The sequence below is a fragment of the Oryzias melastigma genome, linkage group LG21, assembly GCF_002922805.2.
Source record: "Oryzias melastigma strain HK-1 linkage group LG21, ASM292280v2, whole genome shotgun sequence".
NCBI classification, from domain to species: Eukaryota; Metazoa; Chordata; class Actinopteri; order Beloniformes; family Adrianichthyidae; genus Oryzias; species Oryzias melastigma.
This window is the reverse complement of record NC_050532.1, coordinates 6,800,504-6,813,343: the sequence shown is the minus strand read 5'-3', so window position 1 is coordinate 6,813,343 and position 12,840 is coordinate 6,800,504. Positions and strand designations below refer to the sequence as shown.

General features: G+C 38.8%; 1 protein-coding gene across 1 annotated transcript; it reads left to right on the top strand.

Annotated features, from left to right (window-relative positions):
* The first annotated feature begins 1,912 nt into the window (after positions 1-1,912).
* Positions 1,913-12,315, top strand: ccnyl1 (cyclin Y-like 1). Its single transcript, XM_024287016.2, has 10 exons — positions 1,913-2,922; positions 6,714-6,788; positions 7,612-7,655; positions 8,101-8,201; positions 8,347-8,382; positions 8,465-8,516; positions 8,690-8,809; positions 9,299-9,465; positions 11,150-11,312; positions 11,693-12,315. The coding sequence occupies exons 1-10, from the start codon at positions 2,760-2,762 to the stop codon at positions 11,807-11,809; spliced, it is 1,038 nt and encodes a 345-aa protein (XP_024142784.1). The 5' UTR covers positions 1,913-2,759; the 3' UTR covers positions 11,810-12,315.
* The last annotated feature ends 525 nt before the right edge of the window (positions 12,316-12,840 follow it).

The following is a 12,840-nucleotide window of genomic DNA, read 5'->3' as shown; positions in this document are numbered from 1 at the left end:
TCTAAATGAAACCCTGGGCCAGGTAGGTCCTTCACTGGACTTTTGCTTTCCTTGCTGGCATCCATCTATCTCGGGACTGTACTGTCTGAAATCAAGTCTTCTGCAGTAAAATGGAAAGGCCTTTCCTGCAGACTAGATCGAAGGCCTTTTTCAAGTCAACAAAAGCAGACTATAGTTGTCATCACTGTTCTCTGCACTTCTCTTGGAGCTGTCTTAGGTCATATTGATGGCTGACCTTCCAGCTCCAAACCCCCACTGTGTCTCGGGTATGGGTGCTCGCGTAGCAGCTGCAATCTGTTCAGGCTACGCAGGCGAAGGGCTTCCCAATGACACTGAGGAGGGATATTCTACAGTAGTTGTTGCAGACGTTGGGGTCATCCTTGTTCTTGTATAGAGTGATGTTGGCATCGTGTATCTCATGGGGTACATTACCCTCCTCCCAGCAACTGAACTGGTGCAGGTAGTGTAGAAGAATTGTCTTCTTCTCAGCTGTGATTGTGGAGCTTTGAGCGTCCAGCTCTTCCATGTCAAGTTGGCTGACAGATTATAGCTCTATCTGTGACTGCGCTCTGTCTTCAGTAGAGCTTCTGGAAGTGTTCAGCCTACCTCTCCATCTGTTTGCTGCAGTCAGTTTTTATGTTTAGGGGCGCAATCTTGTTTGTGCTTGGATCAAAGGCTGACATGTTGTTATATCTGCATCTCAAGACAGTCATACATACTTTTGAGAACACTAAGGAGTAGTTTAAAATGTTTATCTAAAGATTTAAAACATAAAGAACATATTGTGTTAAACTAATTTGTGTATTAAGTTCTAATTTCAGATGCAAAACCTGGAGGCAATTGGCTACTATCCCATTTTAGTTCTTGGCAAAAAAAAAAAACAAAAAAAACACACAGACTTCAAATAAGTGGGACGCAGATGTTATAACTTTTTGTTATTCCGTCATCAGAAAGGATCTAAAAAGGTTGTTTAAGAATATACAAGTCCCTATGATGTTACTGTACATTATTCATTCCATTGGATTCTTTGGTTATGGTTCTGTGATGTTGTTAGATAACATCTATCCCTTATAAATAAAGAAACTTTTCAGAATATGTGTTTTTGTGCAGGCTACATCAATTTTTTGCACTCAAAATAGCTCAATTTTGAGATACACAATGATACTATTTACATATTTCTGCCAATGCAAATAAAATGTCTCTTGAATGCTTATGGTTATGTTTTTTTAAAAAATTCTATTTAATTGGCATTGACCAATGATTTAACAACACTCTGCATTGTTCACACCAACGTAACATTACCAATGCAACAAAAATGGTGAACAGTATTGGAGGTGTCCAGCTGTATTCTAATAGACATCTAAAAAATATCCAAAGATTATATGTCAACAAGTAGATATGTAGGAGATCTCTATATATAGATATCTTTTACAAACTACTGGAAGACTTCTATTAGAGTTGTAGAGTGGTAGATAAAATATAATACAGTTGTAGAGTAACATACTGGTTTCACTAGTCTGATTTCAGCAATCAGACAAGAATGAAATAAATAATAATATTAATAATGATAATAATAGTATTGTTAGGGGAAAAAAGCTCCACTTTATATTATCTTCCTTCAATATCATTAAGTAAAGTTAAATTGTTTGTTCACACAAACATTTAGCAAATTTCAGTGTTTTCTGCAGCAAGCTCTCTGTAAAGTCCTCTTTGTTATGTTTTATTATTTTAATTTGGAAGGCTGCGTGAATAAAAAGGCAGTATACAGGCTGGCTAAAACCTTTTTTTTTTTATTAAAATGTGTACCTGTGACATCTAAACTAGATTTAAGTTTCCCTTTAATTGAGAGATCCATCAACCAATGACAGCGCGTTTTATTAGATCTGTTTTGATTTTTCTCATCCAATCGGAGAGGAGGATATCCGGAATAGCTGATGACGTAACAGTGTCAGGGCGTTTGTTTGTGAGATCCGGCAACAGATGGCGGTGGCAGGACGGAATACTTCAAGCATAAATCTGGCTGGGTGGAGGTCCTGATTGAGGAAACAGTCGCTACAGTCGGTGGTCTATTTTTTATTTCGTTGTCATCAAACCACTAAATCGCCACAAATAACTTTTGCTCTTCACTTTAGCTTGTTTTGTTGCCATTTTTTTTTAACTTGGGGCTTTCGTGAAGGCCGCAAAATCCCCGGGCTCGATTTGAGGACACAGGGAGTCGAGTGCGTTCGGAATGTTGGAAAAGTCTCATAAAATTGTCTTTGGAACATTTGCATACCCTTAAATGTTATAATTTACGTTTTGTAGCATTCCAGTTTATTTATTTTTAAAAATTTTATAAACTTGAAGGAAATAATTAGTAGTGGAAAGAGTTAGCTAGTGTTGATGCTAGTCTGCTAGCGGAACTGACGGATATTGAATGAATGAATGGAAGGAAGGGCGAGTTACTACTCTCTCTTAAATAACTACTTTTATTATTAGAATACGTGGAGTTTCACCGGACTGCGCTGGTTCTCCTCCTAGAACACGGTCTCTGAAACCGTGTTTTACTGTTGCACTTTTTTATAACCACAAATGGACAGGAATGCGGCTCCTGGGAGTTGGACGGCGGCTGTTTAGCACGCAAAGATAGCGCTGTGCTTGGACTGGCCGGCGAACGGTAATGATTACTAGGCGGGAGGAAGCTAACTTTAGCTAGCTACAAATACACATGCACTACTGAGACTTGGCTGGGATAGTGCGAAGCTAACGCCCGCTTTGGAATGGGGAACACGTTGTCATGCTGCGTCTCTCCGGAGTCGAGCCCCAAACAAGCCTCCAGACAGCCCGCGGAGCGGCTGGAGGAGATCCAGACCAGCACCGAAGTCAGCGATGATGTCACCGTGCCCTACCTGCAGCACATAAGCGACAGAGAAGTCCCTGAAGGTACACTTTAACTTAAGAAAACTTGTGTCTCCTTGCTTATTAGCTTATAGGAGCATATAAATCAGTATTGTTTACATAAACTAAAAAAAATCCGATTGTTACTCGATTCTTCGAATCATCCGATTATTTAAGGGATCACGTAAACTCCCTAATCCGATGTCCTTTATCAGATTATGTCATTTATCTGATTTTGAGAAGTCGGATTTACCCTTTAACGATCAGATTTCTTCTTCTTCTTCTTTTAAATTAAAGTGTCAAGAAAAGAGATTAAAAATGGCAGGACTAGTCTCAATCTGAGTGCATAGCAAAAGATCAAGGACAGGTGTATAAAAGCCAGCTATCTTTGTTTTCTTCTTTCTGGAGGATCAACGTTAGAAATGTGTGACCTAATTTGCAAATTCTTGATCTTAGTTGGGTAGCTCTGGTTCTGGAGGGATCTCTAATTCTTAGGAGATTTAATCAGACATATAAAACACATTAAAAAAAATGTTTTAAGCTCCAAGAACGAATAGAAATCTGAAGCTAGAATGAAACAACACTGTGGATCAGATTTTTAAAGTGCACTTAAGTGATCTGATTATTGCAGTTTTTGGATTGCTAGGGATGACACAATCCCATCATGTGATCGGAAATCATCACGTAGTTTTAGACTTGATCGAATTAGATGTTGCATCCAGATCCAATATCAGATACCTATTATTATGAATAGTGTTGTACATTTCAAGGTTATTATTACAGATAAACACTATTAAAAGTCTATATATCATTAATGGTTTACAGCATTTTATTGTTGTAAAGCTCAACAGAATCCAGCACTAGTTTGAGAACAAACGAAGGTTATAAGTTATCAAGATATTCATAAAATAAAAATAGAGGAAAACTGAGATCTGTTTGTTTTGCATTTGTCCTTTTTTATTGTGTTACAAAAGTATTGGATCAGGACTCTATCGTAATCTGATCCGTAAATTCCTACTGATTACTCCCCGTTTTGTGGATTCTTGTTGTCATATTAAGTCACCTTATTTACAGAGGTTATAGAAACGTCATACACTTACTTACTTTTGTTCTGGAAATCTGTTTGAAACTTACTTTAATCATGTGTTTAATGTCTTCTAGCATGTGATCAAAACACTTTTGGGAGTTTGGTTACACTGCATCACATAGCATTAGTCACATTTGTCACAAGTGAGAACAAGAACTTCCAAGCCAATGAAGAAAATGTGAAATGGTTGATGCTACAGTTTTAATCTGTGGGAGAATTGAACAGCAGTTGTGTAAGTCATGTTATCTGAGGGATCTGGGATCAGGGGCTGCTCCTTGCTCCCTTCAGTGCTGAAGTTGGCCCAGATTCTTTTAATTGTTGAATGACATTACACTCCGACCAGGGGAAACGCGCACATTCTTTTGCGTCTTTAAGGGAGCATTTCTTTAAGCACATCAATGATCTTGTTTGTTTGCTCTCGACTCTTTGGCCTCGGGGAAATCTTTAGCTGAGTCTTGCTTTTGTTCCAAACTGTGATTGCATGGCAGTAATATTATTGCCCTTCTCTCACAGTATTTAACTATTTGTTTGTGGCTCTTAAGTTGAGGAACTTAAAGTATGTTTGCTTTCTGCTGCCTGTGGAGCAAAGTAAATCCAAAAGCTGCTGGTGGATAAATAGACATTTCATACACCACCCAATTTGTTTGGATTTGGGGTTGGAGGAAGGAGGAGATTATTCTGGGCCGTCTGTGACGTCCTCCCGAGTGACCTCATTAAGGTATTACAGACCAAGATATACAATTAGGTTTGAAGCTAAAGTGCAAACAGACCAAGTATTTGACACAGGTTCTTGACTGTACGTTTAGCCTATAGTGTTCACACTGGACAAGTAGGGAAGGGCTTCTTCTATTTTTTACTAGCGCATGTCCACCACCTACAGTTGGACGAGGCTTGGTACGAAATGTTGAATCTGGTGAATCTTGCTCCGGTCTTTTTCTTTCACAGCTCAGTTCTAAAATATGAAAGAATTGATGTCACATAAATCCGCCCGGACACAAACTGCAATTATTAATTTGTCCTCCATGATCAGTTTTTGAACAGTTGTCCCTTTTATGAATTAAAAGGAAAGGCATCCATATGTCACTACCAAATCACAGTCTTTGATTGGTCAAAGTTTGACCAGATTTAACTTGCAATGTGTGTTCAATGGCCACATGGTTTGTAAGTAGAGCCTGAAAACAGTAGTAAAAACTTGCGCTTAAACAAGAGAATTTTGAACGCGAAAGCCTAAAACATGCTTTTATGCCCGTTTACATAGACTTTGCACTGAAAGTGGCTGGTTGAACGCATACTGGCGAGGTGAACATAGCTTTAAACTCTCTTTTGCATTTTCAGTTTGGTCGTTGCGCTCTGTTGATCCCTGGTCATCATTCCATTTATATTACTGACGGGCTGGTGAGTCCAGCTGTTGGATGGTTCGGGGTCAAAACGCATCCCACAATCCTCCTCGCATTCCTCGTCTTCTGTGGATGACAAACTCTTCCATCACTCAGTAATCTGCAGCTTGGAAGGATTTAGAAACAGAAGTGACTGATTGTTGTTGTTTATGCTTTCATCACTATCTAGTCCACATGTATCAAAGTCAAGGCCCTCTGGGTAATAATATCTGGCCCTCCAGATCATTTTAATTTATTGTTATTAATGGTGTGATGCTATCTTGTGCTTATTTCTAACTTGTATCATTCTGACAAAATATATTTTTATGGAGAGTAAAATATTGAAAGTTATTTAAGATTTCAATTGATTTATTCTGGAATAATATTCCTGCCTTTTTATTATTCATAATTATGTTAAAAAGTTACGGTTTTAAAGTTTTAAAAATTGGCATTTTGCGAGCTGTTTGGACTATTTTGGCATTTACTTTTAGATTTTTTTAGGCTATTTTAAGTTTAGCTTTATTTTAGCTTTTGAGTTTATTTCAGCTACATGCTAGCAGTTTGGCTAATTTAGGCTTTTTTTCAGTTTTTTTGGCTATTTTGAAGTTTAGCTATTTTTCTCAGCTACATGCTAGCTGTTTTGGCTAATCAAATTTATTTATTTATTTTTAGGCTTAGTTGACATTTAGCTAATATTTTAGCTGGCTATCAGCTTCAGTGTTTTCAGCTATCAGCTTCAGCATTTTTAGTTATTAACTTCAATGTTTTCAGCTATCAGCTTCAGTGTTTTTAGCTATCAATTCTAGCATATTCAGTGGCCACATTCAGCTTACAGCATTCACACTAGCATTATCACAGGTAATGCTATATATGTAGTTCATAATTATGTTAAGAAGTTACAGTTTTGAAGTTAAAAAAATAGTTTTAATGTGTTCAATAAATGTTTATCCTGTTCGATCGGCGAGCTAAGGCGTGTTTTAGATTTTGGCCCCTGTGTGATTAAGTTTGACACCCCTGATCTAGTCTAGAAACAGTTGGCTGGAGTTTATAGTCCCTGATTACTGTCTGGATGAGTTTGATTTTTGTACGTCTGTGATCAAACTTGTATAAAGTTCACAGGAAAGTTACATTTTCAAACCCAAGAATAGAACTAAAGTTAAAGATTAAACGTTGATCCGTTTTCTGTGAGTCTAAAACTGCATCCTCAGTTTTCATCAAACAGGATTCAAAAGCTAAAATGAAATCTGCCTGTTGAGTTTTCTTCATTTTCTGCAAGAAACAATGAATTTGAAATGAACAGTTGTATAAAATAGAACCACCACAGTCATCTAAATGTTTTTTGATTTATTGAAAACCCCTTTGTGTATTTCCAGAGTTGGCCCTGGAGTGTAACCCATCAGATCACGCTCGAGCAAGCACCCTCTTCCTCAGCAAGTCCCAGACAGACGGTGAGTGATCCACACGTGAGCTCCACTGATATGTGAGGTAACATTCAGCTGATGCATGATGGGAATGTTGGATGATCTTTAGTAGAATCCTAATCCACCACCAAAATATTGACTTTCATCCAATATTTTAACCTAAAAAATAGCAACGTGCTAGCATAACCTAATTGAAAGCTTCCAGAAGAGCTGTGATGCGGTTTTCTGGTCATGCATTTCCATAACTTTAAAAGTAACCACATCCTTAGTCAAATAAAACATCAGTCATCACCTCCTTTCTGCTGCCATGCCAGAACTCTTTCATCTCCCTCAGTGCTGAATATCTCAGCTCCTGTGGACCATCCAGAAGTGCTGATAAAGTTAAAAACAAGCTAATCTTGTTGATGACTATTTCTTAGTGGATTAGATGACTTGTCGTTGTTTTCAGACAGAAATACTGACTATTGAAATGTTTTTTTCTGAACAAACAAGGAGTCTGTTATGGAAGGTTTAAAAACAGTTCACAAATTAGCCACTAGGTGGCTTGTTGCACAATAATTTGGTCCGTTTCCACTGAAAAATTAACCAACACTCTTTCTAAAAATTAATGTAACTTCTGTGACCTAACTTTAAAGACTAATTTATTTTAGTGGGATGACTCTTTCATGAATCTTATATTAGTTTGTTTAAGATTGACAAGTGTTCGATTCAGAATTTTCCTGGTTTCAGGATGTTTTTTTTACCTGACTATCTGCTGTGGAGCTGAAGCATTCACCTTCAGGAAGAAGGACTTTATTCGTTTGTTGCTGTTGACTTTTACAGTTTTTTAAAAACTTCTCTCCTCTTGCAGTGCGGGACAAGAGGAAAAGCAACCACATAAACCACTTCAGTCATGTGAGTGTGCAGCTCAGTATTCAGTCTGTATTTATCAATGCATGCAGCGCCCCCACAGGTCACTTTAGGAACCACATCTCTTTAGGTGAAACAGCTCAACTGATCCAGTTTTGTTCTCAGTATTACAATATTTTAACTCATTTATAGAGGTTTGGTCAAAACTTTCAATCCACCATCGTCTACTCTGACCTCCATGCCAAACAAGTGGAAAACCATGTTTTTATAAAGATTTAAAACTAAATCACAAACGTGATCAACGTAATTCCAGCAGATTCTGCAGTAAAATTCCTTCTCACTTTAAACAAATATATATTTTTTTCAGTCCTGTTGATGCAAAAAAAACCAAGTGTCTTTGATGCTTTATTTTTTTTAAAACGTGTAGTATTCTATCAATATTCAGAGATCAGTGTTTCTCCTTCATTTCATGTTGTTTCTCTGTGTTTAGGTGTCACCTGGTCCCCTTTCAAAGAAGTACAGCTCATGTTCCACCATCTTCATCGACGACAGCACCGTCAGTCAGCCAAATCTGAAAAGCACAATCAAGTGGTGAGGAGCCCTCTTACAGAAACACAACCATAAAGCACTGATAAGTAAACACAAACATCGTTTGTAAAGTAAAATCACAAATTACTTAACAGACCTCTGTGATTGATCAATGAAACAGAAACTCATGATTTTTGTTTGATTCCAGTGTCACTTTAGCCATATACTACCACATCAAGAACAGGTGGGATTTCAGTCTTTTGTTTCATAGTATGATTGTGTTGTAGAAAGACGTTCAGTTTGCTGACAGTCTGTTTGTTCTGTAGAGATTCTGACAGATCAATGGACATCTTTGATGAGAAGTTGCACCCCTTATCAGTGAGTATGCTGCTGGTACTTTCTGAACGAGTCCGTAAAACACACTTTTTTAAATGAGATGATGCAGTAAATATGAACATTTTTAGTCATGTTTTTGTCTTTCTGCTGTGATGTTCATGTCAGTAAAAACTGCTTCTGTTTGGAGGGTTGATGGTCTGTTTCCTCCATCACAGAGAGAGCCCGTGCCAGACAACTACGCCTACGTGGACCCGGAACACAAGCTGATCTACCGCTTTGTCAGGACGCTGTTCAGCGCCGCGCAGCTCACAGCAGAATGCGCCATCGTCACACTCGTAAGTAAAAAAAACTCGTATTTGATTGTACTTTCATTGTTTTTTGGGGTAAAAATGTTTCATTTGCTAGAATTATGCAAAATATTTATTTGTGAATCTAGTACAACATAATCAGTTGTGGAATTGGGTGTTGTTGCATTTCATGGCCACAAGAGGACAGTAAAGTGCTAATAATGGTCTCTCCTCATTTTAGAGGAACAACTTGATATTTAACTGATATTTGGTGATGGGAGATTATCAGAAATTCAAATGTTTAGCAGATTCTGATTGTTATGGTTTATATTACTGTTTTTTTTCCTTTAAGTTTTTTTAATATATTTTAGGTTTCTTTTTTGCTTCTGGTTTCAAAAGTTTAATTTTTTGCTGATTTTTTTTTTGTTGCAAAAAGACAATTTCTCAGTGGACATAAATAGTGTTTTTGGTTTTAACAGAATGGAATCATAAAGAAAGTGTGTATTTGCTAAAACATTTGTTCTGGTCCTCATTCAGGTGTACCTGGAGCGTCTGCTGACCTACGCTGAGCTGGACATCTGCCCGGCCAGCTGGAAGCGCATCGTTCTGGGAGCCATCCTGTTAGCCTCCAAGGTGTGGGACGACCAGGCCGTGTGGAACGTGGACTACTGTCAGATCCTCAAAGACATCACCGTGGAAGACATGTGAGTTAGAAGCAGAAAGAGTAGAAATAACCGAATGTTTACTTTGAGTGTAACAGATCAGAAAATCTGACTGATAAACTTGAACTTAGAGTGACCTCATAGTCTCCGTCTTTGCTAACCCACTCAAAAGTGTGTGTTTTTGACATATGATCCTAACAAATGTGGCAGAGTGCTGGCTCTGCCTCTGCCTCAACAAGATGCACTTAAAGCAGACGGAAATAGAGCTGGAATAGATGGCAGCCCCAGCATCTCCACTCTCTGGCTATAAGCCACTGAAGAGTCCAGGCTCTGCACTCGGACCGTCTCTACTTTATTTCCTACAATTGCTTTTCCCGTGATTGTGTGTAAAAAGAGGTTGAGGGCTCCGCTCTTGTTTTTTTGGTGATTTCAAACGATGCTCGTGCGCTGCAGTCTGAGTGCTCCTCTTCCTCCGAGGCGCTCGCCCCCCCCACCCATCCCTCGCGTCCGTCTGACCCGCGCTCCGTCTGCTCTGTTTTCATTGCTCCCATTGAAGTGTCTTTGTGAGTCGGTTCGGGTCTGGGCTGAGAGACGGGAAGAGTATCAGAGAGGGAAACGGAGAGAAATGGAGGGGAGGGTCTCAAGTGCTCTCACTGCCTCTACATAATGGCCCCGGCTCTCGCCTGCTCCATTAGTTGCCCAGGGAGACCAGACATCACACACACACACACTCATACTCTCCATCACTCTTACCGCCTTTGCTGACCAACAAAGCACCTTGGATGCGGTCTCCTTGGCAACCACCTCCCTTAGATTCTTTTTTTTTTCTTTCAATGACTGAAGATGAGTTGGGAGTAAAGTGGAGATGCATGTCTGATTACCTGCAAACTTTGCAAAACATTTCCTCTGAAAAATAAAACCCTTTCTTGTAACATCACACGCTAAATTGCTTTTATTGTGAAAGTCTTTTTTCTCATAATTAGACTTAAAAATCAGATTTAGTTTAGTAAAGTTTGTCAAAAAAACTTTTGCTGATTGTTTACTTTGGTTTAGATGATGTTTTATTTTAACTAAAGTGGAATGATGTCACTTTCAATGTATTTGTGCATCTTAAAGCCTCACTCCAGTCATCTTTTGATCTATTTTAATCCCAGTGGTCTTTTAATTAAGTTTATGCAGTTTTTTAGACAAAATTAAAGCACCCTGTTTCATTTTCTTGTACCCCCCCCTACTTCTCATTACCCATAACTGAAGATTCTTTGCTCACAAGGTCTCTCACTGGCTTATAGCCCCTTAGGACCTAACATTTCCAGTGGAATAATCCAGCTGTACAGTTTTTAACCAGATATGAGCTCAGATGAAGAAAAACAAAGATGTTCATGGATCTATTAAAGTGGATGCATCAGAATGGAGCAGAGGGAGGAGCTTGTGGTCTTCCATTGTAGCTTCTACGCCACAAATAAAATCTTTCTCCAACACCATTTTATTTGTCTGCTCCTAATTCACAACGATTTAAATAAATAAATTCCCAAAAAAGCAAATTTAAACGGACATTTGTTTTGTTATAAATGTCCTCTATTATCAGAAAAATGTCACGAGAACATGTTAAAAACACAGTTTTCATCTGGTTGGGTCTTTAAAAACAGCATCATAGAAGTGCGTCCAGCGAGTCCAGAAGGAATATTTAAATTCAGAGTGACGGACTAACTCCCGATTCTTCTTTCAGGAATGAGATGGAGCGCCAGTTCCTGGAACTCCTCCAGTTTAACATAAATGTCCCAGCCAGTGTTTACGCCAAGTACTACTTTGACCTGCGACAGCTGGCTGAAGACAACAACCTGAACTTCCCCTTGGAGCCCCTCAACAACCAGCGAGCTCAAAAACTAGAGGTGAGCTGGTTTAAGAAGGTCCTCATACATTTGGATCGTATTTCTACCCACAGATCAGGAGATAAAATATGTTTGTAGTTTTACTTTCTAACATAAGTATAGTTTTTAGGCCGGATGAAAAATTGGAACTTGAATAATTTGATAAACATGTAAAACTCTTAGGTTTGTGGGTAAACTGGTTAAATGGATACGTTCTCAGGCCAAAGACTTGGTCACATGACTCACTGTTGCCTCCACAGTACTAACAGGATGTGATGTCACCCGAATAACCAAAAGCCCTCTCTAAAAATAGTTGTCATGGACATCAAATGTGCGTCAGGAGATTTGTTTGTTCATCTAAATCATTTATTTTGACGCATTTCTTCATTTTTTCCCTCCAGGCCATTTCTAGACTGTGTGAGGACAAATACAAAGACCTAAGTCGAGCCGCCATGAGGCGATCGCTGAGCGCCGACAACCTGATAGGCATCCGCCGCTCCAACGCCGTGCTCTCCTAAAGCTAGGTCGCAGCGACCACGCCAACCAGGACGCTGCCCGGGAAACCGGCCTGCACTGTGATTCCCCGCGAAAACTTGAAAGCGTGGTTGATGACATGTTACCATTTTATTCTCATCTTTATCAATTGTTTATTTATTGTTTTGATTGTTTCTTTGAGGAAGTGTTAAGACACTGAAGGACTTCTAATGAAACAAAGTTTTTACTTAACTGCTCGCCATCGAGCAAAGGCAGTTCTCAATTCTGTTACTGTAAAGAGGCGAGCGGCGCCGGTAATCAGAGTACTTCTTAACGTGGAGCTAAACCTGCAAAAGAGACTAAAAGATCCATCGCTTCACTTCCATGTTGGCCATTTAAAAGCTGTTCCCATGTGACAATTCGTCGTGGTTACGTTAAACCAGCGTGGATGAATCCTCGGATTAATTCATGCGTCCTTTAAATGTTTTAACATATCACAGAATGACAGGGATCCTCCTCAGGCTTTCAGAATAAATGTCATTTTTACCAATCTGCTGCTTTTCTGTTGAAAAGCTCTAAGAAATGATTGATTTTAACGGCTTTTCCAGGAGTTCAGTACACGATCACAACACTTTATTTTCTCTCTTTTTATATTTTTCCTCACAAATACATATTTACTCTCATAGTATAACGATATGACTGAAGGGTGTGAATCGGAGGCGTTTCCTGTCGCTGCAGATGGACTGAGCATCAAACCTTTAAACAAACTGCAACACTTTAGGAGCTGATTCAAGAAGAAAGAAATCTGCTGATGTCAGCAGATCAGGAGGCTGGACTGAAGGTTTTCAGGTTCTCTTTCACTTTTAGGTGACACGAGTGGAAGAAACACTGAGCTTTTTATGTTTTCTCTTTACACCTGTTCATCTAAAGTATTGATCTGTTTACATTTGTCTCAACAGGCTTTATTTTGGCTTAAAACAGTCCAGATCAAGTGATTTTATTTTGAAAAATAAGAACTAAAAATGAATGGAAACAAACGAGCGACGCCTGATCTTCAGATCCACGCGTTCATCCT